The sequence below is a fragment of the Podarcis tiliguerta genome (assembly GCF_965153285.1).
Source record: "Podarcis tiliguerta genome assembly, chromosome: 2".
NCBI classification, from domain to species: domain Eukaryota; kingdom Metazoa; phylum Chordata; class Lepidosauria; order Squamata; family Lacertidae; genus Podarcis; species Podarcis tiliguerta.
This window is the reverse complement of record NC_139535.1, coordinates 7,702,354-7,728,977: the sequence shown is the minus strand read 5'-3', so window position 1 is coordinate 7,728,977 and position 26,624 is coordinate 7,702,354. Positions and strand designations below refer to the sequence as shown.

At 48.3% G+C, this 26,624-nt stretch overlaps 3 protein-coding genes across 5 annotated transcripts in view; 2 read left to right on the top strand and 1 right to left on the bottom strand.

Annotated features, from left to right (window-relative positions):
- Positions 1-16,288, bottom strand: part of LOC310670292 (uncharacterized protein) — a 197,115-nt gene extending 180,827 nt beyond the window's left edge. Inside the window, exon 1 of one of the 2 annotated variants that reach the window (XM_083425417.1) lies at positions 16,142-16,288. In XM_083425417.1, coding sequence (XP_083281543.1) covers positions 16,142-16,217 — 76 coding nt within the window. In that variant the 5' untranslated portion in view covers positions 16,218-16,288. The remainder of the gene's footprint in view (positions 1-16,141) is intronic. The other variant, XM_083425416.1, reaches the window with a different exon arrangement.
- On the top strand, positions 5,406-11,349 carry LOC310670480 (uncharacterized protein). Its single transcript, XM_083425902.1, has 4 exons — positions 5,406-5,464; positions 6,234-6,994; positions 9,259-9,394; positions 10,391-11,349. Exons 2-4 carry the CDS (start codon positions 6,260-6,262, stop codon positions 11,116-11,118), a joined length of 1,599 nt encoding a protein of 532 aa, XP_083282028.1. The 5' UTR covers positions 5,406-5,464; positions 6,234-6,259; the 3' UTR covers positions 11,119-11,349.
- Positions 14,276-22,585, top strand: LOC310670452 (uncharacterized protein). 2 transcript variants are annotated; one of them, XM_083425840.1, is made up of 4 exons: positions 14,276-14,658; positions 16,460-17,244; positions 20,240-20,360; positions 21,110-22,585. In XM_083425840.1, exons 2-4 carry the CDS (start codon positions 16,504-16,506, stop codon positions 21,889-21,891), a joined length of 1,644 nt encoding a protein of 547 aa, XP_083281966.1. In that variant the 5' UTR covers positions 14,276-14,658; positions 16,460-16,503; the 3' UTR covers positions 21,892-22,585. The 2 variants fall into 2 exon arrangements, with proteins under 2 accessions (XP_083281966.1, XP_083281967.1); XM_083425841.1 differs by lacking the exon at positions 14,276-14,658 and having other exon boundaries at positions 16,366-17,244.
- The last annotated feature ends 4,039 nt before the right edge of the window (positions 22,586-26,624 follow it).

The following is a 26,624-nucleotide window of genomic DNA, read 5'->3' as shown; positions in this document are numbered from 1 at the left end:
GTACGTTTCCGAGCGCAATTCAAAGTGTTGGTGCTGATCTGTAAAGCTCTAAACAGCCTCAGCGCCAGTAGACCTGAAGGAGCGTCTTCACCCTCATTGTTCTGCCCAGACACTGAGATCCAGCGCCGAGGGCCTTCTGGGGGTTCCCTCACTGCGAGAAGAGAAGTTACAGGGAACCAGGCAGAGGGCCTTCTCGGTAATGGCACCCGCCCTGTGGAATACCCTCCCATCAGATGTCAAGGAAATAAACAAGTGTCTGACTTTTTGAAGACATCTGAAGGCAGCCCTGTTTAGGGAAATGTTATGGGGAGTTTTTAATTTTTTATGTTTTATCGCTTTATTATTATTATTATTATTATTATTATTATTATTATTATTATTATTTTGGGAGCTGCCCAGGGTGGCTGGGGAGGCCCATCCAGATGGGCGGGGTATAAATAAATTATTATTATTACTACTACTACTGTTGGGCTACCTGTTTTCTACCCTATCAACCCCAAAGGACACCAATCACCAGGGCTGAGAAGTGGCATTCTGCTGCAGAACTTGTGTCTCTGGGTGGCCACATTCATCCCATATGCTTAAAGCGCTATGATACCACTTTAAAGAGTCATGGCTTCCCCCCCAAGAATTATGGGAACTGTATGCTAAGGGTGCTGAGAATTGTGAGGAGTCCCCAAAGTGCTTCTATTATTCATTCCTCTTCCCAGGGAACTCTGGGAATTGTAGCTCTGTGTGGGGAACAGGATGTCTTTCCTAACAACTCCCAGCACCCTCAACAAACCACATCTCCCAGAATTCCTTGTGGGCAACCGTGATAATCCGGTATCTTAGCGCTTTAAGGGGAGCATGGGGTGTTGGGGGAGGGGTGGTACCTCTGGTGGAGGTCATGTTCTGCTCCTTCTGGGGTCGTTTGTCCACCTTTGGTCACCACCTGCACTCAGCACTCACCTGTGGCTCCTAGAAGCCGTCAGCATGCGACAGCGGCCACAATCCCAGGAAACGGCTTTAACTGGCTGGCTAAATCAAGTGAGGGCAGCCGATGGGTCGCAAACCCTCGGTGAGTTAGGGATTTCCCGTGCATGCAAAGACAGGCTGTAGCGGATGGAGCAGGTGAGATCAGGAGCAAGTCTCACAGTCAAGAAGATGGTTTCTGCATATGTTGCAGGTAGCCCATCTAGGAGACGGAAAACTCTGATCCTAAAGCTCTGCTGCCTCACAGGACGCCTTCAGGAATAGAAAAGGCTAAGGAGAAAACCCTTTCACAAATCCAGAGCGGAGTCCCTAAGGCGGTTGGATGGTGCCTTGTTTGCCTCCTTCCAAGCTGGTGCCAAACATCTTCCTCTGCTTTCGTTTGGACCACATCAGTGAGGTGTGTGTGTGTGTGTGGTGGGGGGTCACTGCCCAGGCTTGTGACCCGGGGAGGTCACCTTCGTGCTGTTAACGAAGCAGTTTTGCTTCACCCCCGGAGGCGCACTCCATTGTCCCTGGAGACAAACACAAGCCAATATAGAGCCTTAAACCCATGGTGTGAATGGGGCCCAAGCTTTTCCCTCTTCCCCTTGCTACCCCATCCGTTTACAATGAAGATGGATGTTCGAGAAGTCGGATAGAGAGAACTTTCTTCCACCTTTTTGTAACACTGGAACTTGCGGACATCCCATGATGCTGAAGGTTGGAAGATTCAGGACAGATAAAAGAAAGGACTTCTCACGGTGCACAGTTGAGTAACAACAACAACAACAACAACTATTATTTATTTATTTATTTATTTATTTATTTATTTATTTATACATACCCCACCCATCTCGCTGGGTCTCCCCAGCCACTCTGGGCGGCTTCCAACACAATATTAAAATACAGTGGTACATCACATTACATACACTTCAGGTTACAGACTGCTAACCCAGAAATATTACCTCGGGTTAAGAACTTTGCTTCAGGGTGAGAACAGAGTGGTGTTTCAGGTTAAGAACAGTTTCAGGTTAAGAACGGACCTTGGAACGAATTAAGTACTTAACCCGAGGTATAATGCCTCAAACATTAAAAGCTTCCCTAAACAGGGCTGCCTTCAGAAGTCCTCTGAAGGTCTGGTAGTTGTTGTTCTCTTTGACATCTGGTGGGAGGGCATTCCACAGGGCAGGTGCCACCACCAAGAAGGCCCTGTGCCTGCTTCCCTGTAACTTCACTTCTCGCAGTGAGGGAACCTCCAGAAGTCCCTCGGCGCTGGACCTCAGTGTCCAGGCAGAAAGATGGGAGTGGAGACGCTCCTTCAGATATACTGGACCGAGGGACTCCCACAAGAGTCCCAACTTAGATAGCTTTAAGAGAGGATTAGACAAATAACTGGAGGACAAGGCCTATTGATGGCAACTAGCCACAGTTGGAAGCCGTAATGCTTGCTGGAAACTGCAAGAAGGGAGAGAGATGTCAGCAACAGTAGCCAGAATGCTGACACGCACAGCTTCACTATCATGAGGACTAGCGATGAAAAACCAAAACCAAAAAGAAACTTTGATTCACAGGGAGATGCACGTTGTTGTTGTTTAGTCGTTCAGTCGTGTCTGACTCTTTGTGACCCCATGGACCAGAGCACGCCAGGCACTCCTGTCTTCCACTGCTACCCGCAGTTTGGTCAGATTCATGTTTGTAGCTTCGAGAACACTGTCTAACCATCTCGTCCTCTGTCGTCCCCTTCTTCTTGTGCCCTCCATCTTTCCCAACATCAGGGTCTTTTCCAGTGAGTCTTCTCTTCTCATGAGGTGGCCAAAGTATTGGAGCCTCAGCTTCACGATCTGTCCTTCCAGTGAGCACTCAGGGCTGATTTCCTTCAGAATGGATGCGTTTGATCTTCTTGCAGTCCATGGGACTCTCAAGAGTTTCCTCCAGCACCATAATTCAAAAGCGTCAATTCTTCGGCGATCAGCCTTCTTTATGGTCCAGCTCTAACTTCCATACATCACTACTGGGAAAACCATAGCTTTTACTATACAGACCTTTGTTGGCAAGGTGATGTCTCTACTTTTAAAAATGCTGTCTAGGTTTGCCATTGCTTTCCTCCCAAGAAGCAGGCGACTCTTAATTTCGTGGCTGCTGTCACCATCTGCAGTGATCATGGAGCCCAAGAAAGTAAAATCTCTCACTGCCTCCATTTCTTCCCCTTCTATTTGCCAGGAGGTGATGGGCCCAGTGGCCATGATCTTCGTTTTTTTTATGTTGAGCTTCAGACCATATTTTGCGCTCTCCTCTTTCACCCTCATTAAAAGGTTCTTTAATTCCTCCTCACTTTCTGCCATCAAGGTTGTGTCATCTGCATATCTGAGGTTGTTGATATTTCTTCCAGCAATCTTAATTCCGGCTAGGGATTCATCCAGCCCAGCCTTTCGCATGATGAATTCTGCATATAAGTTAAATAAGCAGGGAGACAAAATACAGCCTTGTCGTACTCCTTTCCCAATTTTGAACCAATCAGTTGTTCCATATCCAGTTCTAACTGTAGCTTCTTGTCCCACATAGAGATTTCTCAGGAGACAGATGAGGTGATCAGGCACTCCCATTTCTTTAAGAACTTGCACGTATTCCCCCAGTATTTGTCGTTCTTATGTAGTGCGCACGGTGACATTTGCAATACATTGGCTTGATCCAGCAGGAAAATCTTAAGGTGCTGGGGATTGAATTAGTGCCTGGAAAATGCAGATCCTTTGAAAACCGCCACACTCCCTTCTCCTTCCTGCGGTTTGGAGCCTTGCAGCCCTGACGGGGCTTTCCTCCAAAGGGTTAAGCTGACAGAGCGTTGCTTTCCTAGAAAGAGCAGGAAAGGGATGCCAAGGAGCATTAAGGAAGGGGGTGGGAAAAGGAGGGTCTTGTTGCTGCACCCCTGGCCTCCTTTGCAGCTGGAGGAGAGAGCGGAGGGCAGGAAAAAATCCCGAATTTTGGAAGGTGCATGTGCAGCTGACCGGGTAAAAAGGATGGGGAGAAGCTGGTTCCAATAAAGGGGGTGGGAAGCAGAAAAGGGGAGGGGGCTCCTCAAGGACCTCCAAACTCATCACACATCCTATTTCCTTCTCTCTTTTTTTGCATCCCAGTGTCAGGTCTCCTTTTCCGCTCCCTGATTTGACAAGTGAAGAAGACCCAAGTGGGTGGATAGTCCAGGCAGCGTTTATTTCTCTTAGGGCAGGTGGGGGGTGCTTTGTTTCAGCTCATGGGGTGCCACCCCTTTGCGGCTGCCTCCTAGGGGCCACTGACAAGGGTGATGGGCTGGACCAGAGGGAAAGTAGATGTGATTTTTTTTTTTTAGCTTTGTGTATAAGGGGAGGGGTGGTACCACTGGTGGGGGCATGTCATGCTCCTGGGGTAGTTTGCCCACCTTTGCTCCCCAACCTGCACTCAGCTCTCACCTGTGGCTCCTAGAAGCTGTCAGCATGCATACATTTCATTCCAAAATTGTTTAAAAGATCTGATGAAATATATGAAGAAATCAAAAAGATGTTTAAAATATATTTTAGTAAAAAAACGGAGGCATTTCTTTTAGGTATACAGTGGTGCCCCGCAAGACGAAATTAATTCGTTCTGCGAGTTTTTTCGTTCTACGAGTTTTTTCGTCTTGCGAAGCACCACTGCGTATTGACGGTTTCCCATAGGAATGCATTGGCGGTTTTTAAAAAAAGGCGCAAGATGTTTCGTCTTGCGAAGCAAGCCCATAGGGAAATCCGTCTTGTGAAGCAAGTCAGGAAACGAAAAACTCTTTCGTCTTGCGAGTTTTTTGTCTTCCGAGGCATTCGTCTTGCGAGGTACCACTGTAATCACAAACGATATTCCTGACAATCATAGGAAAGTATTCCTCTACGCAACAACAGCTGCCAGGACGCTCATAGCAAAAAATGGGAAAGGGAGAAAAATTCCACCAATGAAAGAATGGCAAATTAAATTTTGTGAATATATAAATCTGGCAAGACTCACAGCATTCATAAGGGGACAATCGGACCATAAGTTATTAAAAGAATGGGGATGTGTTAAAGAGTATATGAAAAAACATTGTTCTGGAGTAAGCCTATCGGTATGTAATGCTTTGCAAGGGTAAAGAAAGAGAAAAATGGTGTAAAAAGTATAAAGATAGAGGTAATCTATATTAGACACAAAAACTTAGAAAGAGTAAAAATTTTGAGGTCTTAGAACAAAGGAAGGAAGTCAATATGTGTATATGTATGTAATGACTAGATTAGAATGATGATACCGTTTTATTTGTAGATGTGTGTTTCTGGTTTTTTTGTGTTCTTTTTTCTCTGCGTTTTGTTTTTCTTGCTTGTACTGTTTTATTTTGGATTCAATGTTTGTAACTTTTGTTGTAATTTTGCATTGAAAATAATAATAATAATAATAATAATAATAATAATAATAATAAGCTGTCAGCATGCAACAGCAGCCACAATCCTGGGAAACATATTTGACTGGCTGACTAAACCAGGTGAGCGTAGCCGATGGGTCTCAACCCTCGGAACAGATGAGACCAAGAATGGGCCCAACAGTCAAGAAGGTGGTTTCTGTTGGAAATCAAGCCTTTATCAGGAGAAACTGGCAACTCTCCCAGGCACTCGGCTTGGTCTCCTGTTGACCTCCCTGTTGCTTTCCCGGCAGGATCCAGGCAGAGGTCGCGATAGGCGATCCTTCTCAGCGTGAGAAGAACACACCCCTCTTTCCTGCCCCCCCCCCCGGCACGGGAAAGAGATAGACAGAAAACGTATTTACATGCCTTTATTTCTGTCTTTGCAGCGTTGCAAAAAACATGACTGCTCTCTTCAAACTCCAGCAGTCGAGAGAGCAAACACTTCCTGTACAGCTCATATTACACTCTGAGCTAATTCCGGTGCCCTCTGTTTCCCACGGACAGTCCCAACATCATGTGATGTTTTCAAGCAAGCAGCTCGCAGCTGCATAACATAACAGTTTCTGCACATGCTGTAGAGGGAAGTGAGGGGCAGATGGGGCTCCTCCACCTGGGAAGGCAGCCCATCTAGGAGAAGGAAAGCTCTGATCCTAAACCTCCGCTGCCTTGGGGGAAATCCCTTGTAGGGATAAAACAAAGAGAGGGGGAGGCTCGTAAGCCCCCTTGCTTCTTCCTGACTCTTTAAGAGTTCTGGGATCCAAGGAAGACAATCTTACATCAGGCGCTGACAGTTCACCTTGCGCTCGTTCTCCTTTTCCTTTCTCGTTGATCTCTTCCCCCGTTTTTGTAGGTCGACGCACCTCTTTTGCGCGAGGGATGGAAATGGAGGAGCAAGAACTTGCAGGTCGCACCTCAGCAGAAGGAAAAGGAAAAGCCCACCACGTCCTTCAGGCTAGGGGTGTTGGGGAATTCCTGCAGAGGAGACCCCAGGGAGCCGTGAAGCAGGAACCGGCCGAGAACTCCCTCCATCACTGGGAAGCCCAGTGGCGGGAGTTCCTGAGGACGGTGGAGACCCCCCAAGAAGTGTGCTGGGCATCCCCTCCGCCACCAGAAGAGCCCAGCCCCTGGGACGACGCCAAGGCCTTCCTGGCCTCCTTCGAGCAAGTGGCCGAAGCCTGCCGGTGGCCCACGGAGGACTGGACTGCCCACCTCCTGCCGGCCATCAGCGGAGAGGCCGAGCGGGCCTTTATCGGCTTGGAGGCCAGAGACAGGGAGGATTATGGGAAAGTGAAGGCGGCCATCTTGCGAGGGGACGCCATGAAGCGGGAGAAGAACCGGCAGCGCTTCCGGCGCTTCTGCTACCAGGAGGCCGAGGAGCCGAGAGGGGCTTACAGGCGGCTCCAGGAACTCTGCTGCCGGTGGTTGAGATTTGAAAGGCACTCCAAGGAGCAGATCCTGGAGCTGCTGATCCTGGAGCAGTTCCTGGCCATTCTGCCGCCGGAGATCCAGGGCTGGGTGAGGGAATGTGGCCCGGAGACCTGCTGCCAAGCTGTCACCCTGGCGGAGGATTTCCTGCTGAGGCAGCGAGAGGCCGAGAGGCAGGTAAGCCAGGTGAGGCCACTTGGCAGAATTCGTTGCCAGGTTGCAGGTGAGACATACTGAAGTTGGTGGTGTTGAAAGTGCAACAACAGTGTGGGTTGACATATGCTCCGGGTGAGGCACAAACTCACAACCTCGGAGAGCTAGCATGGCGTAGGGGTTAGAGCAGGGGTCAGCAAACTTTTTCAGCAGGGGGCCGGTCCGCTGTCCCTCAGACCTTGTGGGAGGCCGGACTATATTTTTAAAAGAAAATAAATTAACAAATTCCTATGCCCCACAAATAACCTAGAGATGCGTTTTAAATAAAAGCACACATTCTACATATCATTTCCCAGAATGCTTTTATTACCTTGCACGTCCACCACATATGATAAAAGGTGCCTTCTTTTTCTTTACATTTCCAACAGATATTTGTACCTGATATTTGCTAACATAAAGGTAAAGGTACCCCTGACCATTAGGTCGCCGCGGACAACTCTGCGGTTATGGTGCTCATCTCACTCTATAGGCCGAGGGAGCTGCCGTTTGTCCACAGACAGCTTCTGGGTCATGTGGCCAGCATGACTAAGCCGCTTCTGGGAAAACCAGAGCAGCACACGGAAATGCCGTTTACCTTCTACTTGCACTTTTACGTGCTTTCGAACTGCTAGGTTGGCAGGAATTTGGTGTTAAATACCGACAGTACATCATTTTCATATACCGTATTTTTCGCTCTGTTAAGACGCACCAGACCACAAGACGCACCTAGTTTTTGGAGGAGGAAAACAAGAAAAAAAATATTCTGAATCTCAGAAGCCAGAACAGCAAGAGGGATCGCTGTACAGTGAAAGCAGCAATCCCTCTTGCTGTTCTGGCTTCTGGGATAGCTGCACAGCCTGCATTCGCTCCATAAGACGCACACACATTTCCCTTTACCTTTTAGGAGGGAAAAACTGAGTCCTATAGAGCAAAAAATACAGTCATCTTCCTTCAACGTACAGCATGCCATGAATTCACAGCAAGTTTTCTGGGTACCCTTGGGCTAGTCACTGTCTCTCACCCTAACCTACCTTGCAGGTTTGTTGTGGGGGTTAAATGAGATGAGGAAGAGCCATTCACGCCACCTCGAGCCCCTTGGAGGAAAAGGTGCAATAAATAAAAAACATAAATTATAAATGCAAGTACTCCATTAGGTTTTCCTCTATAAGGAGTTCTATTTTCTAGGGAAACTCAATCCTAATTTGTCCTTCAGGATTTTTTTTGGGGGGGAGAATAATTAACCCCTTATTACTCACCTTCCTGGACCTGTTGCTTGCTTGTTTTTTATTTAAGCCATTTATATGCTGCTTAAATGCAGTAGTCTCTAAGTGGTTTTCTAAGATACAGTAGAGGAATGGTAAACATCAGTTAAAAGTATAAAATCAGACTTAAACTGCCTGCTGGAATTAAAAAAAAAAAATGTCTTCAGGGAGCTCTGGAAGTTCAACAGGGAATATGTGTTGGCAGTAGTCTGTCCCCATCAACAGTCCGCATTTTACACCAGCTGGAGCCTCCAGACCAGGCCCAAGAATGTCCCCACATGAAGTACATTGAAATAATTGCGTCTGGAGGCTATCGACGCTTGGATTACTGTGGTCAGACTATCCCTGTCCAAGAACGGCTGCAGTTGGCTTCCTGACCATAGCTGGTAAAAGGCACTCTAGCCACAGAGGCCACCTCAGCTTCCAGTTCTCTAAATCAGCCTTTCTCAACCTGTGGGTCCACAGATGCTGTTGAACTATAACTCCCATCACTCCTAGCTAGCAAGGCCAGAGCTCAGGGATGATGGGAGTTGTAGTCCAACAACATCTGGGGACCCACAGGTTGAGAACCTCTGCTTAATGCTCAGGGATGATGGGACTTTTAGTCTAGCAGAAACCAGAGGTTCACAGGTTCCTCATCCCTGATATAGGAGACTGAGAGGAGAAGAGATAGCCACCTTCAAACATCTGAAGGGCTGTCCCATGGAAGATGGAGCAAGCTTGTTTTATCCTGCACCGGAGGATAGGACCCGAACCAATGGATTCAAGTTACAAGGAAGGAGATTCCGACGAAACATCAAGAATAACTTTCTGACAGGAAGAGCTGTTCAACAGTGGAACGGACTCCCTCAGGAGGTTGTGGACTCTCCTTCCTTGGAGGTTTTTAAGCAGAGGTTGGGTGGCCACCAGCTTTAGCTGAGTTTCCTGCATTGCGTGGGGTTGGAGACCCTTCCAACTCTACTATGATCTCAAAAAGGTTCTTCTCTGCTGTTTCAGGTGGTCTTTGAGAAGGCAGCTCTGAGTTCCTCTGAGGCAGGCCAGGCCCCATCTGAGGTCGAGCAGAGGCAGCTGTGCAGGGAGGCCAAGCAAGAATATGACGACGATATCGACGAGGAAGAGGCCGGCTTGCTGGGTAAGGAGGGACAAGCCTTGCTTGCGCCCAAGTTCTTCAGCGCTCTGTAGTTGCTCCCTTGGCATTGCAGGGGGCTGGGCTGGATGCTACAACAGGCAGAAAATTCATAAAGTGGTCAGCCAAGACCCAATCTTCAAGTGCTTCACAGGACAAGACATTTGGGGAGTCATCTCTGCTTTATTGCTTTGTAGATCAGAATTGTGGAACTCTAGATGTTGCTGGACTATAATTCCCACCAGAGCTTGCTGGGAGCTGTAGTTCACCAGCATCTGGAGGGCTTTTCCATTCCTCACCTATTTGCTAATGATCACCTCTGCTAATTAGAGAACTCTTGCTAGTTCTTTGCCTTTTTTATATACATTTTTATTTTTAACGTAGTAATTCCAACATTCATACAGCTTAACTTCTCACCTTATACAATATTTTTGGACTTCCGTCAACGCCTCTGATGATTTTCCGTTCTTTGTCACTTATTATGCATTTCTTAATTTCATATTACCTTTAATTACCCTTAACAAATAATTCACCTCATTGTCTTTTTTGCAATATTTCAAATAATTCACCTTACAAAACTTCTTGCAAACCTACTAGTGTGATCTGTTCATCACAATTACTTTTCAAATAGTCCGCACATTTACTCCAGTCTTCTGAGAATCTCTGGTCCCGCAGGTTTCGAATCCTTCCAGTTAGTTTATCTAATTCTGCATAGTCCATCAGTTTCATCCCCCATTCTTCTTTCGTCGGTAGTTCTTCTTGCTTCCATTTTTGTGCCAGCGATATTCTTGCTGCTGTCATTAAAAACAACTTACAGTCCTTTCTTTTATATCGTCTCCTACAATGCCAAGTAAAAATGGTTCTGGTTTCTTAATAAATGTATATTTCAACATCTTTTTCATCACATTATATATCATTTCCCAGAGGTTTTTCACTTTTTTACATTCCCACCACATGTGATAAAATGTCCCTTCTTTTGCTAGTTCTTTGCCTTTATCCCAGCAGGAGCTGTGTGGGACGGCGAGATCGAGGTGGAGCCAGACACAGCATCTTCAAAAACACTTCTGCATCAGGAGGTGGAAGAGCACTCTGAAGATCGAGGCAGGCCAAAGAGGCAGCCGAGAAGGAATCTGGAACCAAACGAGAAGAGGAGGAATAAGTCCGTCGCCATTCAGGTCGGCAACTTCCACGAATTCCTCAGCCAGCAGAAGGGAAAGAGGACGAACAAGTGCCTTGTGTGCGGCAAAAGCTTCAGCTGCAAATCGAGCCTGAAGGCCCACCAGAGAGTCCACACGGGCGAGAAGCCGTACAAGTGCTCCGAGTGTGGAAAGAGCTTCATCCAAGTGTCAAACCTTACCGCACACAAAAGAACCCACACAGGGGAGAAGCCCTACACCTGCTCCGTGTGCGGAAAGAGCTTCAGCCGGAGCGACCACCTGACTTTACATCAGAGGACGCACACGGGGGAGAAGCCGTACATGTGCGCCGAGTGCGGGAAGAGCTTCAGCCAGAGCACAGACCTCACCTCACACCAGAGAATCCACACCGGAGAGAAGCCTTACAAATGCTTGGCGTGCGGGAAGAATTTCAGCCGGAGTTACCGCCTCACTATCCACCAGAGGATGCACACAGGGGAGAAGCCGTATAAATGCCTGGAGTGCGGCAAGAGCTTCAGTCGGAGCGACCATCTCACTTCGCATAAGAAAATGCACCCGGGGGAGAAATCATAAAAAAGAAGCTTTCCCCACACATAGAACAGGCACGACTACCCTGACTGAGAACCCTCTCACAGTGGAGAAACTGTATAAATGCTCAGAGTTTAGCAAAAAAACCCAAAACCCTGTTACAGTGGAACCTCGGTTTTCAAATGTAATCTGTTCCGGAAGACCATTCGACTTCCAAAGCGTTTGAAAACCAATGCGCAAAGGGCGGTCGGCAATTTGAACGGAGAAAATGGAAAATACCTCAGCAGAAGCCGTTCAACTTCCAAGGCACGTTCAAAAACAGAAGCAATTACTTCGGGGTTTTCGGCGTTCGAAAACTGAAACGTTCGGCTTCCGAGACGCTAGAAAACCAAGGTTCCATTGTACTTTAAATAAAGTCTGGCAATGCATCTTGGAAGTTGGATGGTGTGTGGGAGGTGGGGTTTGTTTCAAAAATTGGAATCGAAGCAGAACGGATCCTGAGGACAGCAAACATTTGAAAATATCCTGCCAGTTCTCCAGCAAGCAATTACCGTATTTTTCACTCTATAAGACGCACCAGATCATAAGACGCACCTAGTTTTTGGAGGAGGAAAACAAGAAAAAAAATATTCTAAATCTCAGAAGCCAGAACAGCAAGAGGGATCGCTGTGCAGCAAAAGCAGCAATCCCTCTTGCTGTTCTGGCTTCTGGGACAGCTGCGCAGCCTGCATTCGCTCCATAAGACGCACACACATTTCTCCTTACTTTTTAGGAAGGAAAAAGTGAGCCTTATAGAGCAAAAAATAAGGTAAATTGCCAAAGGAGGCAGTATTCCAGCTGCTTTTCAGATATATAAAAGTTTTGTGTCAGCAGTCACCTTATGCAAAAACTACATAAAAAGAGAGTTTTCCTTGATTTTTTTAAAAAAAACATTATGTACTGTTATATTCACCTCGTATTTATTTAAGCAGGCAGCAAACTGTCCTTTACAAATCTTTCTCCTCTGGATAGACTTGCATGCTGGTATGTTGGTTTTTAAGCAACAACAACAATAAACAATGTTAAAACATTTCTCAGATGAGGTTGTGCTTGGCCGGAGTGATTCCCAGAGGCAGTAGTGCTTCTGAATACCTGTTGCTAGAAGCTACAGGAGGGGAGATTTGCTGCCACACTCAGCTTCCAGGCTTCCCATCAGGTCATTTGCTCAACCCCTGTGAGAAAAAAATGTTGGACTAGATGGGCCCTCGGCCTGATTCAGCTGCCAGGCTCTTATGCTCTTATATGTGGTATGTGAGCTGGATTCAGGTGGCCTGCGGCAGTATCTGTGGATATGAAGTCGGGAGGTGACATATTCCATCTCATTCCAAACATGAATACTAATAATAATAATTTTATTATTTATACCCCACCCATCTAGATGGGTTTCCCCAGCCACTCTGGGCGGCTCCCAACAGAATATTAAAAACATGGTAAAGCATCAAACATTAAAAACTTCCCTAAACAGGGCTGCCTTCAGATGTCTTCTGAAAGTCAGATAGTTGTTTATTTCCTTGACATCTGATGGGAGGGCGTTCCACAGGGCGGGCGCCACTAGCGAGTAGGCCCTCTGCCTGGAATTGTTTTTTTAAAAAAGGTAAAGGACCCCTGGACGGTTAAAGTCCAGTCAAAGGCGACTATGGGATTGCGGCACTCATCTCACTTTCAGGCCGAGGGAGCCGGCGTTTGTCCACAGACAGCTTTCCGAGTGATGTGGCCAGCAGGACTAAACCGCTTCTGATACAACGGAACACTGTGACGGAAACCGGAGCGCAGGGAAACGCCATTTACCTTCCTGGAAGGTCAACCCATGCAATGCAGGAATAGTCATGATTTTTAATTGCCTTTTAATATGACGTTTTATGGTACTACTGTTTGAATACTTTAAAATGTAAAGTAGAAAATTATTAAAATTATAGAAAAGAAAAAAGTTAAAAACAGCTATCTGAAACATCCAATAAATAAATAGCTAGCACCAAGAAGAAGCTGATGACAGATCGAAACACATATCAACATCCTATGTATCTGGGTAAAAGGGACCCCGACCATTAGGTCCAGTCGCGGACGACTCTGGGGTTGTGGCGATCATCTCCCTTTATTGGTCGAGGGAGCCGGCGTACAGCTTCCGGGTCATGTGGCCAGCATGACTGAGCCGCTTCTGGCGAACCAGAGCAGCGTACAGAAACACCGTTTACCTTCCCGCCGGAGTGGTACCTATTTATCTTCTTGCACTTTGAGGTGCTTTTGAACTGCTAGGTTGGCAGGAGCAGGGACCAAGCAACGGGAGCTCACCCCGTCACGGGGATTCGAACTGCCGACCTTCTGATCGGCAAGCCCTAGGCTCTGTGGTTTAACCCACAGTGCCACCCGCGTCCATGTATAAAGGTTTGTTGTTGTTGTTGTTTAGTCATGTCCGACTCTTTGTGACCCCTTTGTGACCCCCTGGACCAGAGCACGCCAGGCACTCCTGTCTTCCACTGCCTCCTGCAGTTTGGTCAGACTCATGTATAAAGGTAGGATTGTCTAAACAAGAATGTTTTGAGCAGGAGCTGAGTGAAGGCCTTGCCTGCCCAGTGTCAAGAGGCAGGGAGTCCCAAAGAGCCACACCGAAAGATGGAGTTACTACAAGATGGAGTTACTACAAGTGCTGAACAAGTGTTACGGGGCATTTGTAGTAGTGTCAGCGCCGCAGGTTGAAGGTGCCGAGTGGGCATATATGGGGCAAAACGGTATTGGAAGTGAGCTGGTCCCAAGTTGTGAAGGGCTTTATATACTAATGGCAACAGCTTGGGAGAAGAAACGGCTAAGGAATAAACCCTAGACAAATCCGGAATGGAGTGCCTAAGGACATTGGATGGTGCCTTTAGCAACTCCTGCTGGTGCCAAACGCCTTGTTCCGCTTTCCTTTCACACCGGAGGTCTGCCCAGATGTATTGCTCTGCTTTCCTCTGGACCACCTCAGTGAGGCCAAGAGGCGGGTATGGTCATCTGGGCAGCCCAGGACCTCCATACACACTGCCCAGGCTTGCACCTGGGCATGGTCACTTGGGTGCTGCTAAAAAACACAGGAGGCAGCAGTTGCAAGTTATGTGTCTCTGCAGCCACAGCAGGCGCCGCGATTCTCCATCCGTTTGACTTCACCCCCGGAGGCGCACTCCATTGTCGACAGATGCCAACAAAAATTGCATTTAAATTACAGTATCTGCATTCTGTGAGTCGCATAGAGAGCCTTGCCAGAGCCCCAGAAACTCAGTCATTAATTTTTTTGCAAAAGGAGCAAAACACTGAAAGCTTGTGCGCGATCTTTTCCCCCGGTACGCGCGTTTTTACGCAGCCACCTTTCCCCTGGCCTCTAACAAGGAGGATGTCAACACCAGACGCCCCTCCCTACGTCTCTGTCTCTCCTCCTCCGGAAATGGGCTTTTCACACGCTCTTTCTCTCTCCCACCCCAGCTTCTACGATCAGTTTTTCTTCTCGAAAGTCTATTGTGTGTGTGTTTCGGTGAGGGCGCGCGACAGGCTCCCAGGGAAGAGCGAGCCGGGTTCTTGGTGAGTTACAACTTTGAACTGCAAGCGGGGGATGGAAAACAATTGATCCCCAAAGTGGGATGTGGGGAGGAAGAGGGGGATGTTGCATCGTTTCACGAAGCGGCCAGAGAGGGGCTCGATGGGGCGGCGGGTCGAATCATTTCTTTGCATTGTTTCCTAATGTCACAACCTAAAATAGACTTGGGAGTCTAGGAAAGATTCCGGAAAGGATAACCAAAATGATCCGGACGATGGAACAGCTCTGCTGTGGAGAAAAGATTAGGAATACATCTAGAGCTTTTTTATTTTGGAGAAAAGGCAAGTCAGGGGTGTGGGACCTGGTTGAAGGGGTCTAGGACATCGCTGTCAACTTTTTCCTTTTTTAAAGGGAAATTCCCTTATTCGGAATAGGATTCCTCACAAGAAGAGGGAAAAGTTGACAGCTATGGTCTAGGATTACGTACGGCTGGCTGGCTGGCTGTTCTCTTTCTCTTTCTGAACCAGGTTCTATTACTGCATACAATCAATGTACAATCTACGCGCCCAAAATGCCACAAACAATTAAATAGTTAATTTTTAAAGCATTTCTAAAATAAAACCATGTTACTACTACAGAGCCGAATAAGTATTATAAATAGATGGAAAAGGTGCTTAATAATGGGAGCAGATACTTGACAGGGCTCTGACTTGTTCTAGATTTCCTTTAAGGCTTTTTCTTGTCACTTTTCCCTAAAATGCATTCATTTTATGTCTTCAGAAATACATGCAATCAGTTCCCTGCCTTGAAACTCCTGACTCCCTTTGGATATAATAAGTTGCCAGGCTCCACTATTTTATACTTTTTCTAAACCTCTCTCCCTCCTTAAACATCTTTTAACATCATTTAACTGTCTCCCATGCTTTCCTTTATTAGATCTAATATTAGGTTTCTGATATTTCCCCCGCGCCTCTGCGTAAAGGAGTCTTGCTCGATCTTGTTGACTTGTTCTTGTCATTATTGTTGTTGTTTAGTTGTTTAGTCATGTCTGACTCTTCGTGACCCCATGGACCAGAGCACGCCAGGCCCTCCCATCTTCCACGGCCTCCCGCAGTTTGGTCAAACTTATGCTGGTAGCTCCAAGAACACTGTCCAACCATCTCGCCCTCTGTCGTCCCCTTGTCCTTGTGCCCTCCCTCTTTCCCAACATCAGGGTCTTTTCCAGGGAGTCTTCTCTTCTCATGAGGTGGCCAAAGTCTTGGAGTCTCAGCTTCAGGATCTGTCCTTCCAGTGAGCACTCAGGGCTGATTTCCTTCAGAATGGAGAGGTTTGATCTTCTTGCAGTCCATGGGACTCTCGAAGAGTCTCCTCCAGCACCATAATTCAAAAGCGTCAATTCTTCGGCGATCAGCCTTCTTTATGGTCCAGCTCTCACTTCCATACATCACTACAGTGGTACCTCGGGTTACACACGCTTCAGGTTACATACGCTTCAGGTTACAGACTCCGCTAACCCAGAAATATTACCTCGGGTTAAGAACTTTGCTTCAGGATGAGAACAGAAATTGTGCGGCGGCAGCGCAGTGGCAGCAGGAGGCCCCATTAGCTAAAGTGATGCTTCAGGTTAAGAACAGTTTCAGGTTAAGAACAGACCTCCAGAACGAATTAAGTTCTTAACCCGAGGTATCACTGTGCTGGGAAAACCATAGCTTTGACTATATGGGCCTTTGCTGGCAAGGTGATGTCTCTGCTTTTTAAGATGCTGTCTAGGTTTGTCATTGCTTTTCTCCCAAGAAGCAGGTGTATTTTAATTTCGTGACTGCTGTCACCATCTTGTCATTATAGAGTCTCACAAACACAGTGGAGAGATTGGCCAAGGTGTCACCAGGATGAAAATGGAAGAGCAAGACTCTGTGAACTGCCTGGTGAAGACTGGGTTTGGAGGGGCAGGAGCAGCCCCTCATGCCCCACCACCAAAGAGCGCCAGGGAATTCCACCTAAGGAGGCCGGAAGAACAGATCAAACAGGAAGAGGACGAGGGAAAGTTTCAGAGGTGGGAAACCCAGTGGGAGGAGTTCCTGAAGACAGCGGAGTCGCCCCACTCAGGCTGGGGGACCCCACGGTTGCCGGAGGAGCCCACCCCCTGGGACGACGCCAAGGCCTTCCTGGCCTCCTTCGAGCAAGTGGCCGAAGCTTGCCGCTGTCCCCAGGAAGAGTGGGTGACCTGGCTCCTGCCGGCCCTCCGGGGAGAAGCCGAGCGGGCCTTCAGCAGGCTGGAGGGCCGGGACAGAGAGGATTATGGGAAAGTGAAGGCGGCCATCTTGTGGCAGGACGCCATGCGGAGGGAGAAGCAGCGCCAGCACTTCCGGCGCCTCTGCTACCAGGAGGCCGAGGGGCCGAGGGGGGCCTACAGCCGGCTCTGGGAGCTTTGCCACGGGTGGTTAAGGGTCGAGAAGCACACCAAGGAGCAGATCCTGGAGCTGCTGGTTCTGGAGCAGCTCTTGACCATCCTGCCCCGGGAAATGCAGAGCTGGGTGAGGGAGCACGGCCCCGAGACCTGCGCCCAGGCGGTGGCCCTGGCCGAGGACTTCCTCCTGAGGCAGCGAGAGGCCGAGAGAGAGGAGAAACAGGTGAGGCCGTTTCACAGCTGCCTCACACTGAGTCAGACCATCGGTCCATCTAGCTCAGTGTTGTTTGACACGGGCTGGCAGCATCTCTCTAGGATACTTATTTGCATGTTTTGTCTTGTATTCTGTGAACCACCCTGAGATCTTTCAATGAAGGGCGGAAAATAATAATAATAATAATAATAATAATAATAATAATAATAATAATAATTTATTATTTATACCCTGCCCATCTGGCTGGGTTTCCCCAGCCACTCTGGGCGGCTTCCAAAAGAATATTAAAATACTGTGATACATCAAACATTAAAAGCTTCCCTAAACAGGGCTGCCTTCAGATGTCTTCTAAAAGTCTGGTAGTTGTTGTTCTCTTTGACATCTGATGGGAGGGTGTTCCACAGGGCAGGTGCCACTACCGAGAAGGCCCTCTGCCTGGTTCCCTGTAACTTGGCCTCTCGCAGTGAGGGAACCGCCAGAAGGCCCTCGGAGCTGGACCTCAGTGTCCAGGCAGAAAGATGGGAGTGGAGATGCTCCTTCAGGTATACTGGACCGAGGCCGTTTAGGGCTTTAAAGGTCAGCACCAACACTTTGAATTGTGCTCGGAAACGTACTGGGAGCCAATGTAGGTCTTTCAAGACCGGTGTTATATGGTCTCGGCGGCTGCTCCCAGTCACCAGTCTGGCTGCTGCATTCTGGATTAGTTGTAGTTTCCGGGTCACCTTCAAAGGTAGCTCCACCTAGAGTGCATTGCAGTAGTCCAATATAAACCTAATACAGTGGTACCTCGGGTTACAGATGCTTCAGGTTACAAACTCCACTAACCCAGAAGTAGTACCTCAGGTTAAGAATTTTATTTCAGGATGAGAACAGAAATCGCACTCTGGCAGCATGGCGGCAGCGGGAGGCCTCATTAGCTAAAGTGGTGCTTCGGGTTAAGAACAGTTTCAGGTTAAGAACGGACCTCCAGAACGAATTAAGTACTTAACCTGAGGTACCACTGTAAGTAAATAAATAAATTTTCAGACTGGGAGAGGTTCCCAGCCCTACGCAGAGATGCCAGGGATTAGGACCTGCACACAAGGCAGATGTAGAAGGTACAAAGTTCAGTCCCTGGTCTCCAGGTGAAGCTGGGAATGTCCGCTGCCTGAAATGGCGGAAAGCTGCTGCCAGCCAGTGTTGACAATACTGAGCTAGGTAGACCAATAGACTGACTCTGTATGAGGCAGCTCCTATGTAGCCAATGTGGAGTTTGACCATTCCTACAGGCAGAGCTGCAGCTAGGTGATCTTGCGCCCCTGGCAGAACTGTCCAGATTGTGCCCCCTAGCCACATACAAATTAGTTCTTCTTTCCACCTCGCCTCCAACCCCCCCCATTCAATTCACCCTCTATTAATAATAATAATAATAATAATAATAATTTATTTTTGCCCCACCCATATGCCTGGGTTTCCCCAGCGACTCTGGGCGACTTCCAACAAAATATTTAAAAAACCATTTCTTATGAGGCAATAATCAATATTTAAATTTTGAACATATTTTTAGCCAATTTTGTGGGGGGCCCCCCATTACCTGTGCCCCTGGTGGGGGCCCATCTCACCACCCCCTAGCTACGGCCCTGCCTACAGGGCAAGATCTTAAATTTAAAAAAAAGAGGGGGGATTTTAATTCACAAATTTCAGTATCATAAAGCACAACAATAGCAAACCAAACAGTTGCAGATCCCTGATGTGTTGCCGTGGCAGTATATATTTGGAAAGAAGTGATGAGCATTAAAATTGGGTAAGCAGTAAAAAAAACTGGTATCGGACATAAAGGTAAAGGTAAAGGGACCCCTGACCATTAGGTCCAGTCGTGACCGCCTCTGGGGTTGCGGGGCCCATCTTGCTTTATTGGCCAAGGGAGCTGGCATACAGCTTCCGGGTCATGTGGCCAGCATGACTAAGCCGCTTCTGGTGAACCAAAGCAGCGCACGGAAACACTGTTTACCTTCCCACCAGAGCGGTACCTATTTATCTACTTGCACTCTGATGTGCTTTCGAACTGCTAGGTTGGCAGGAGCAGGGACCGAGCAACGGGAGCTCACCCATAGTGGGGATTCGAACCGCCGACCTTCTGATAGGCAAGTCCTAGGCTCTGTGGTTTAACCCACAGCGCCACCCGTGTCCCTTGGTATCGGACATAGCCCCTCCCAAAACCAGGGTGGGTAGTTGGACCTTGTGGAACTCTCAGGAGGATCATTTATGAAAGTTAGGAATGCAAACCGTACTCAAATTGACTCAGTGCAGTTTGGCCTCTCACTCTCCATGTATCAGGCAATAATAATAATAATAATAATAATAATAATAATAATATATTGAATTTATATACCGCCATATACCCGAGGGTCTCAGGGTGGTTCTCAGAATAAAATCAAGATATAAAACCACAAAATACATAATGAAAATAAAAACAACCCAGTAGGTGAGCAAGACATGCTTATGCCAAAACACAGTCACTAAGCCCTGTGCCCAACTCACCATTCCCCTGTCATTCCCCCTACATTAATCCCCTAGTTTCCCCTTCCCACCTTAGGTAACTGTTGTAAGCTGCCGAGGAGGGTGGGGTATAAATAATAAAATTATTATTAGTAGTATTGTAACTACTAAGCTCACTTGTCACTTTCCCAATCCCATTTCTTCACGCAAATCCAGGATGATTGTGTGGCTCTACAAATCCTCCAATGGGGGCTGCATGAGGACAGCCTTACCTTTTTATGTATATGGGGAGAAAAACCAGAGACTGTTTTCCAGCCGCCAGCCACTGTTGAGCTGTCTGCTGCAGGGAGGGAAAATAGGAGATGATGGGAGAAGAGGAGATAATGCAGATGACACAATCAATTTTAAAATTTGTATCCTGTATGCTTTCATAATCGAAAGTCACTCTGGGACGTTTTTGTAGTAAATGACAAGTAAACACATGTCATCCCCATCCCCCTCATCTTGCACTTTGTCTTCCATCCAGATCCTGATGCCGTTTGTGGAGGTGGCTGTGAGTTTTACCGAGGCAGGTCCGGCCTCGGCCAACCTCAAACCGAGGGAGCTGTGCCTGGAAACAAAGCCAGGAGGTGAAACTGTCCTTTTGGGTAAGTCTGCTCCCTTGCCCTCGAGTCCTTGGATGCTCATAGAATCGGAACGTTGGAAGGGAGAAAAACAGAAGACAGAAAAACAGTTAAAAATGACAGTTACTTGAATAACAGTCACAACAGAATGGAATGCCTCTCTCATGTGACCCACAGTCTGCCAATCACATGAGAGCTACTGCCAAAGGAAAAACTCCATGCTAAAAATACACGACATAATTCAACGTAAGCTTCTTCTTCTTTGGCGATCACTCATAGCAGAGTAAGATTGTCTTCCAGAAACACGGTTTTAACAGTGAGTCCATAAGTGACTTTGGAGGCCAATTCTGGATCCACATGTCCTTCCACAGTGGGAACATAGAGTTCCGGGCGGGAGTTGATCATGGTGAGGGTTTGCCAAGTGTGTCTTCCTCTTAGCACATTTCTCCCTTTCCTCTTGAGTTTGAGCATCTTCAAAACCCATGACACCTTTGATAAAGGCTGTTCTCCAATTGGAGCACTCGCAGGCCAGTGTTTCCCAGCTTTTTTAGATTTGCCTTGAGCCAGTCTTTAAACCTCTTTTGTTGACCACCAGCATTACGCTTTCCATTTTTAAGTTCGGAATAGAGTAGTCACTTTGGAAGACGATCATTAGGCATCCGCACAACATGACCAGTCCAACGAAGTTGATGTTGAGGAAACATGCCCATTTGAGAAAATTAAGCTGTTAACGTTATTTACAGTAGCTGGCTTTTTTCTCTCATTTGCCCCAGATTATGGACAAGGAGATGAAAGCAAAGAAAATAAATACCATCTTGAGGATCTAAAGCCCATGGAGCCTTCTCAAAGGAGAGCCAGCGAAAGCTTTCCTCAAGATCGCGGGGAAGAGGGAGCCTTTGAGGATGAGCACGGACCTCGGGGGCAGCTGGCTGACCACTGCCTCGGGAGCGCGATGATGGATCGATCCATTTCCCCCATGTTGGATGAGGAGGCCTTCCACAGGAGCCTCAGGTGGCAGAAATCAGACTCCCTCAGCGTCCCGGAGGAAGCTTTCCAGCAGGGCCCCATCACGCATGATGCTCAGGAGGGGTCCTACCAGTGCGCAGAGTGTGGGAAGGTCCTCAGCCGCAAGGACCATCTCAAGAGGCACCAGCAGATCCACACGAGGAAGAAGAAGCCCCACCAGTGCTCCTACTGCGGGAAGTGCTTCCGCCAGAGGTCGGACCTCGTCTTCCACGAGAGGATCCACACGGGGGAGAAGCCGCACAAATGCTCCGCCTGCGGGAAGAACTTCCGCAGCACTTGCCAGCTGATCGTCCACGAGAGGACGCACACCCGGGAGAAGCCCTACAAGTGTTCCGCCTGCGGGAAGAGCTTCAGCCAGAACGCCAACCTCACGGTGCACCTGAGGACCCACACCGGTGAGAAGCCCTACAAGTGCTCCGCTTGCGGGAAGACCTTCATCCAGAAATCCCACCTCGTGAAACATGAGAGAATCCACACCAGGAAGAAGACGTGCCGTTGCGTAGCTTGGAAAGAGCTTCCGCCGGAATGAGCTCCTTCCCAGCCGCAACGGCTGCTTTGCTGGAGGAGAGCTGGACCATAAAGAAGGCTGGTCGCTGAAGAATGGATGCTTTTGAATTATGGTGCTGGAGGAGACTCTTGAGAGTCCCATGGACTGCAAGCAGGTCAAACCGATCCATTCTGAAGGAAATCAGCCCTGAGTGCTCAGTGGAAGGACAGATCGTGAAGCTGAGGCTCCAATACTTTGGCCACCTCATGAGAAGACTCCCTGGAAAAGACCCTGATGCTGGGAAAGATGGAGGGCACAAGGAGAAGGGGACGACGGAGGACGAGATGGTTGGACAGTGGTCTCGAAGTTACCAGCCTGAGTTTGACCAAACTGAGGGAGGCAGTGGAAGACAGGAGTGCCTGGCGTGCTCTGGTCCAGGGGGTCACGAAGAGTCGGACACGACTAAATGAATAAACAACAACAAGAACTTCCAGGGAAGGTGTACCTCACGGAAGAAGGCGCAGGGAGGAGAACGGCATGAGCGCTTCATCTGGGAGATGAGTTTTGGTCGTGATTTTGCCTTTAGCGAACCTCAGATACCCCACCAGGAAGAAATATCCACCCAGAGCTGCCCATTGGGACTGGTAGGCTGGAAAGCGGGGAGGTCAACAGTAGGTGGCGCCAGAGAGCCAAAGACAGGCAGAGCTGGCTAATTCTAGTTTCACTGCCCCCACCTCCCTGTGCTGTAACGCAGTGGCAGACCTTGCATGTCCCAGGTTCAAGCCCCGCCGTTTTTGGGTAGGGCTGGAAGAGAGTCCGGTCTGAAACCCTCAAGAGCTGCTGCCAGTCAGTGTGGACAGTGCTGAGCTAGATGGACCCCGTGGTGTGACTCAATGTAAGGCAGCTTCCTATCCTGTCAGACTGAGGAGGAGGAGAAAGCTTAAAGGCAGGGCTGGGCTGGGTGGTAACTAAGCAGAGTGCTGAAGGAGGGGAAGCTTAAAAAGGTAAAGGTACCCCTGCCCGTACGGGCCAGTCTTGACAGACTCTAGGGTTGTGCGCCCATCTCACTCAAAGAGGCCGGGGGCCAGCGCTGTCCAAAGACACTTCCGGGTCACGTGGCCAGCGTGACATCGCTGCTCTGGCGAGCCAGAGCCGCACACGGAAACGCCGTTTACCTTCCCGCTAATAAGCGGTCCCTATTTATCTACTTGCACCCGGGAGTGCTTTCGAACTGCTAGGTTGACAGGCGCTGGGACCGAACAACGGGAGCGCATCCCGCCGCGGGGATTCAAACCGCCGACCTTTCGATCGGCAAGCCCTAGGCGCTGAGGCTTTAACCCACAGCGCCACCCGCGTCCTAGGGCAGGCTTAGGTTGCCCTAAGTGGGGTCAAAATGAATTCACAGCAGCCCTTATGTATTACAAAAGGCACAAAGCAAAGTGGAACCCTTCCGGAAAAGGTCTTCTGTGTGAGTCTTCACTGACTCTGAATCCCATCCAACTCGACTATGGGAAAACTATCCAGGGAGAGGAATCTGTTTTTCCTTGACTCTCCCTGAGTGTTCTAATGGGATTTCAAATCTGGCTATTTGAAGTGCTGGAAAGAATCCCTCTTTTTTTGTTTTTGTTTCACAGCTCCAGACGACTCCCCACTCACACGCAGGTTTCATTCCAGGGCCATGAAATCCTCTAAACACCCCTTAAATGCCCCCTGTGCCACATTCTCTTCGAATCCAGACGAAAAATACTGTATCAAAAAATATCAGCAACTAGAGTTGAAGCTCTGGGGCTAGCTGGAGGCTGGAGGGTGAGCAGAAAAGCAGCCGCTGATGTGGTCTCCTCTACAGCTCCCTGCCACCATTTCCGGGTTTGAATTGAATTTCCTGGCGCCATATACTGTACGAGGTCGCGCATGAGTCGAACACACATAATGGGGGGGTGGGAGAGGAATGCCTGTGCTGAGTTTGTAAGAAACATCCCACCCCCCTGCAGAGAGGAAGGGTCGCGGAGAAGTCCAGTTGCACCAGGAAGTGGTCTGACCATGGCACTTCTTTTGTTTCGCTTTTACTTAGTGGAGGAGGAGGAGTTTGGATTTGATATCCCACCTTTCACTCCCCTTCAGGAGTCTCAAAGCGGCTAACATTCTCCTTTCCCTTCCTCCCCCACAACAAACACTCTGTGAGGTGAGTGGGGCTGAGAGACTTCACAGAAGTGTGACTGGCCCAAGGTCACCCAGCAGCTGCATGTGGAGGAGTGGAGACACAAACCCGGTTCCCAAGATTACGAGACTACCGCTCTTAAGCACTACACCACACTGGATGTTGGTCAGATGACCAACATCCGTAGAGGTAAACACCAGGTCCAAGGCATGTCCGTGGCTATGGGTTCGGCCAGACTTATTCAGGGACAGCCCCATGGAGGCCATGCTTTCCACGAAGTCCCAAGTAAAGTCATGTTGGCATGGATGTTAAAATCCCCCAGGACAACCAAACTAGGTGTCTCCAGGAGATCATCCGCCATGATCTGAAGCAGCTCCGGCAGGGAATCCTTGGTGCAGCGGGGAGGTTGGTACACCAAAAGGAATCCTGTACTGCCCCTATTGCCCAACTTCCAGAACATGCACTCAGACAACTGGGTCTTCCCAATAGGCAGCAGACTAATGACTTCCTAAAAATCACTCCAAACCCCCCCTCCCTGCCCACATGACCTGGGCTCCTGTGCATAAGAGAAACCTGGTGGACAAGCAGCAGCAAGGACAGGCCCATCTGCTTCATCCAACCAGGTCTCTGTCACACATGCCAGGTCAAATCCTCCATCCACAATCAGGCAGTCTTATTCATCATTGACCTGGCATTGCACAGCAGCACCTTTAGGTCATGTGGGTTTCCCTTGCTGATTCCAGTATCCATCCGGTCAGGACCAGACCTGGAGGCAGGCATAGTCCTCAAACAACGACTAAATCTGCCTCCTCGGTAATGACACGGTCTGTTTTTTTTTGTACAACTTAGGTCCAGGGTGTCTTGGGCGTCACCTGAATTCTTAGATCCCAGCTCCATCACGTAGATCCTCTGCAGAACCATTATTAGTTGTTCCCTTGGTTGTTCACCTTAGGAGCCAGGCGGAAACATTCCTCTCCAACCAGGCCGATTGATATCCAATGCCTTTTTAAATGTGTTCTGGAATGGGTAGAATTATTGTTTTTTGTTCTTAGTTTTAATTATGTATTTTGTGTTTTTTGTAATTTTATGTTGTGAACTGCCTGAGATCTACGGATGATGGGTGGTATTGTAGCCTTTCAGGCCTTTCCCATGGGTCGGGTGAGCGTTGCGCCCGGGGAGGGAGGAAGGAGCCAAACAGACACCAAGGGTAGGTTCAGAGAAATAATTTTTGTTTCTGTTTCCCAGGCAGCAGAAAGGCACTTGCGTGGTTAGTTCACAGCAAGCAGCAGTTTTAGAGTAGAAATAGACAGCCTATATTCTCTTTAGGGTCCCCTTTCCCCTCCCCAGGAATCCAGCCCCATGAGTTTGCACACGTATGTTGGCAGAAACAATCTCCATTCATGATGAATAGAAATTGTCTCTGCACTCTTATCTAGCACTCCTGGCGCCATTCCCGGGGTCATTCCCAGGACAGTTGCAACCTGGTAAGATAAGTTGGATGCGCCATCCCGTCTCTTATTCGGAACTGACAAGGCCATCTTATATGCCTTCATGGACTGAGAAGAGGAGAAGGCTTTGTTCATTTAGCTACTTTGTGTTATACAGCAAAAGCTAATACATTTTAAGTTTGCATCCTCAGAGAAAGAAATACAGCTCCAGCTAATGCATTTTAACTACTGAATCCTCAAAGAAAGAATTTGGGAAGTCTTGGGGCCTAGTTGTGGGTGACTACACAGTCAGGTTTTGGGTAACCTGTCCCTTCATTCCCCCCTCTTATGTTGGACGGCTTTCTGGCTCGTCCCAAGGCACTGGCTGGTATTCTCGGGCTAGTGCTATAATCTGAGGCCGAACCATTCGTGACACCATTTTATGCATCATATTTTGCAAGCATTGCAATAAGCAAGGTACACAGGAGCAGAAAAGAAGCAAGATTATCAAGGGGCCTAGTAACACCTAGTACATGTGAAAAGGATCTAGGAGTCTTGGTTGACCACAAACTTGACATGAGCCAACAGTGTGACGCGGCAAAAAGCCAATGCAATTCTGGGCTGCATCAATAGGAGTATAGCATCTAGATCAAGGGAAGTTATAGTGCCACTGTATTCTGCTCTGGTCAGACCTCACCTGGAGTACTGTGTCCAGTTCTGGGCACCACAGTTCAAGAAGGACACTGACAAACTGGAACGTGTCCAGAGGAGGGCAACCAAAATGGTCAAAGGCCTGGAAACGATGCCTTATGAGGAACGGCTAAGGGAGCTGGGCATGTTTAGCCTGGAGAAGAGGAGGTTAAGGGGTGATATGGTAGCCATGTTCAAATATATAAAAGGATGTCACATAGAGGAGGGAGAAAGGTTGTTTTCTGCGGCTCCAGAGAAGCGGACACGGAGCAATGGATCCAAACTACAAGAAAGAAGATTCCACCTAAACATTAGGAAGAACTTCCTGACAGTAAGAGCTGTTCGACAGTGGAATTTGCTGCCAAGGAGTGTGGTGGAGTCTCCTTCTTTGGAGGTCTTTAAGCAGAGGCTTGACAACCATACATCAGGAGTGCTCTGATGGTGTTTCCTGCTTGGCAGGGGGTTGGACTCGATGGCCCTTGTGGTCTCTTCCAACTCTA

What these genes read in the sequence shown, in the direction of transcription:
- LOC310670480 (XM_083425902.1), top strand. Translation starts at nt 6,260, where the DNA reads ATGGAAATGGAGGAGCAAGAACTTGCAGGTCGCACCTCAGCAGAAGGA. An exon ending in CCGAGAGGCAGGTAAGCCAG is followed by an intron (nt 6,995 to 9,258) that starts GTGAGGCCACTT and finishes CTGCTGTTTCAG; the next exon opens with GTGGTCTTTGAGAAGGCAGC. An exon ending in GGAAGAGGCCGGCTTGCTGG is followed by an intron (nt 9,395 to 10,390) that starts GTAAGGAGGGAC and finishes CCTTTATCCCAG; the next exon opens with CAGGAGCTGTGTGGGACGGC.
- LOC310670452 (XM_083425840.1), top strand. Translation starts at nt 16,504, where the DNA reads ATGAAAATGGAAGAGCAAGACTCTGTGAACTGCCTGGTGAAGACTGGG. An exon ending in CCGAGAGAGAGGAGAAACAG is followed by an intron (nt 17,245 to 20,239) that starts GTGAGGCCGTTT and finishes TCTTCCATCCAG; the next exon opens with ATCCTGATGCCGTTTGTGGA. An exon ending in AGGTGAAACTGTCCTTTTGG is followed by an intron (nt 20,361 to 21,109) that starts GTAAGTCTGCTC and finishes CATTTGCCCCAG; the next exon opens with ATTATGGACAAGGAGATGAA.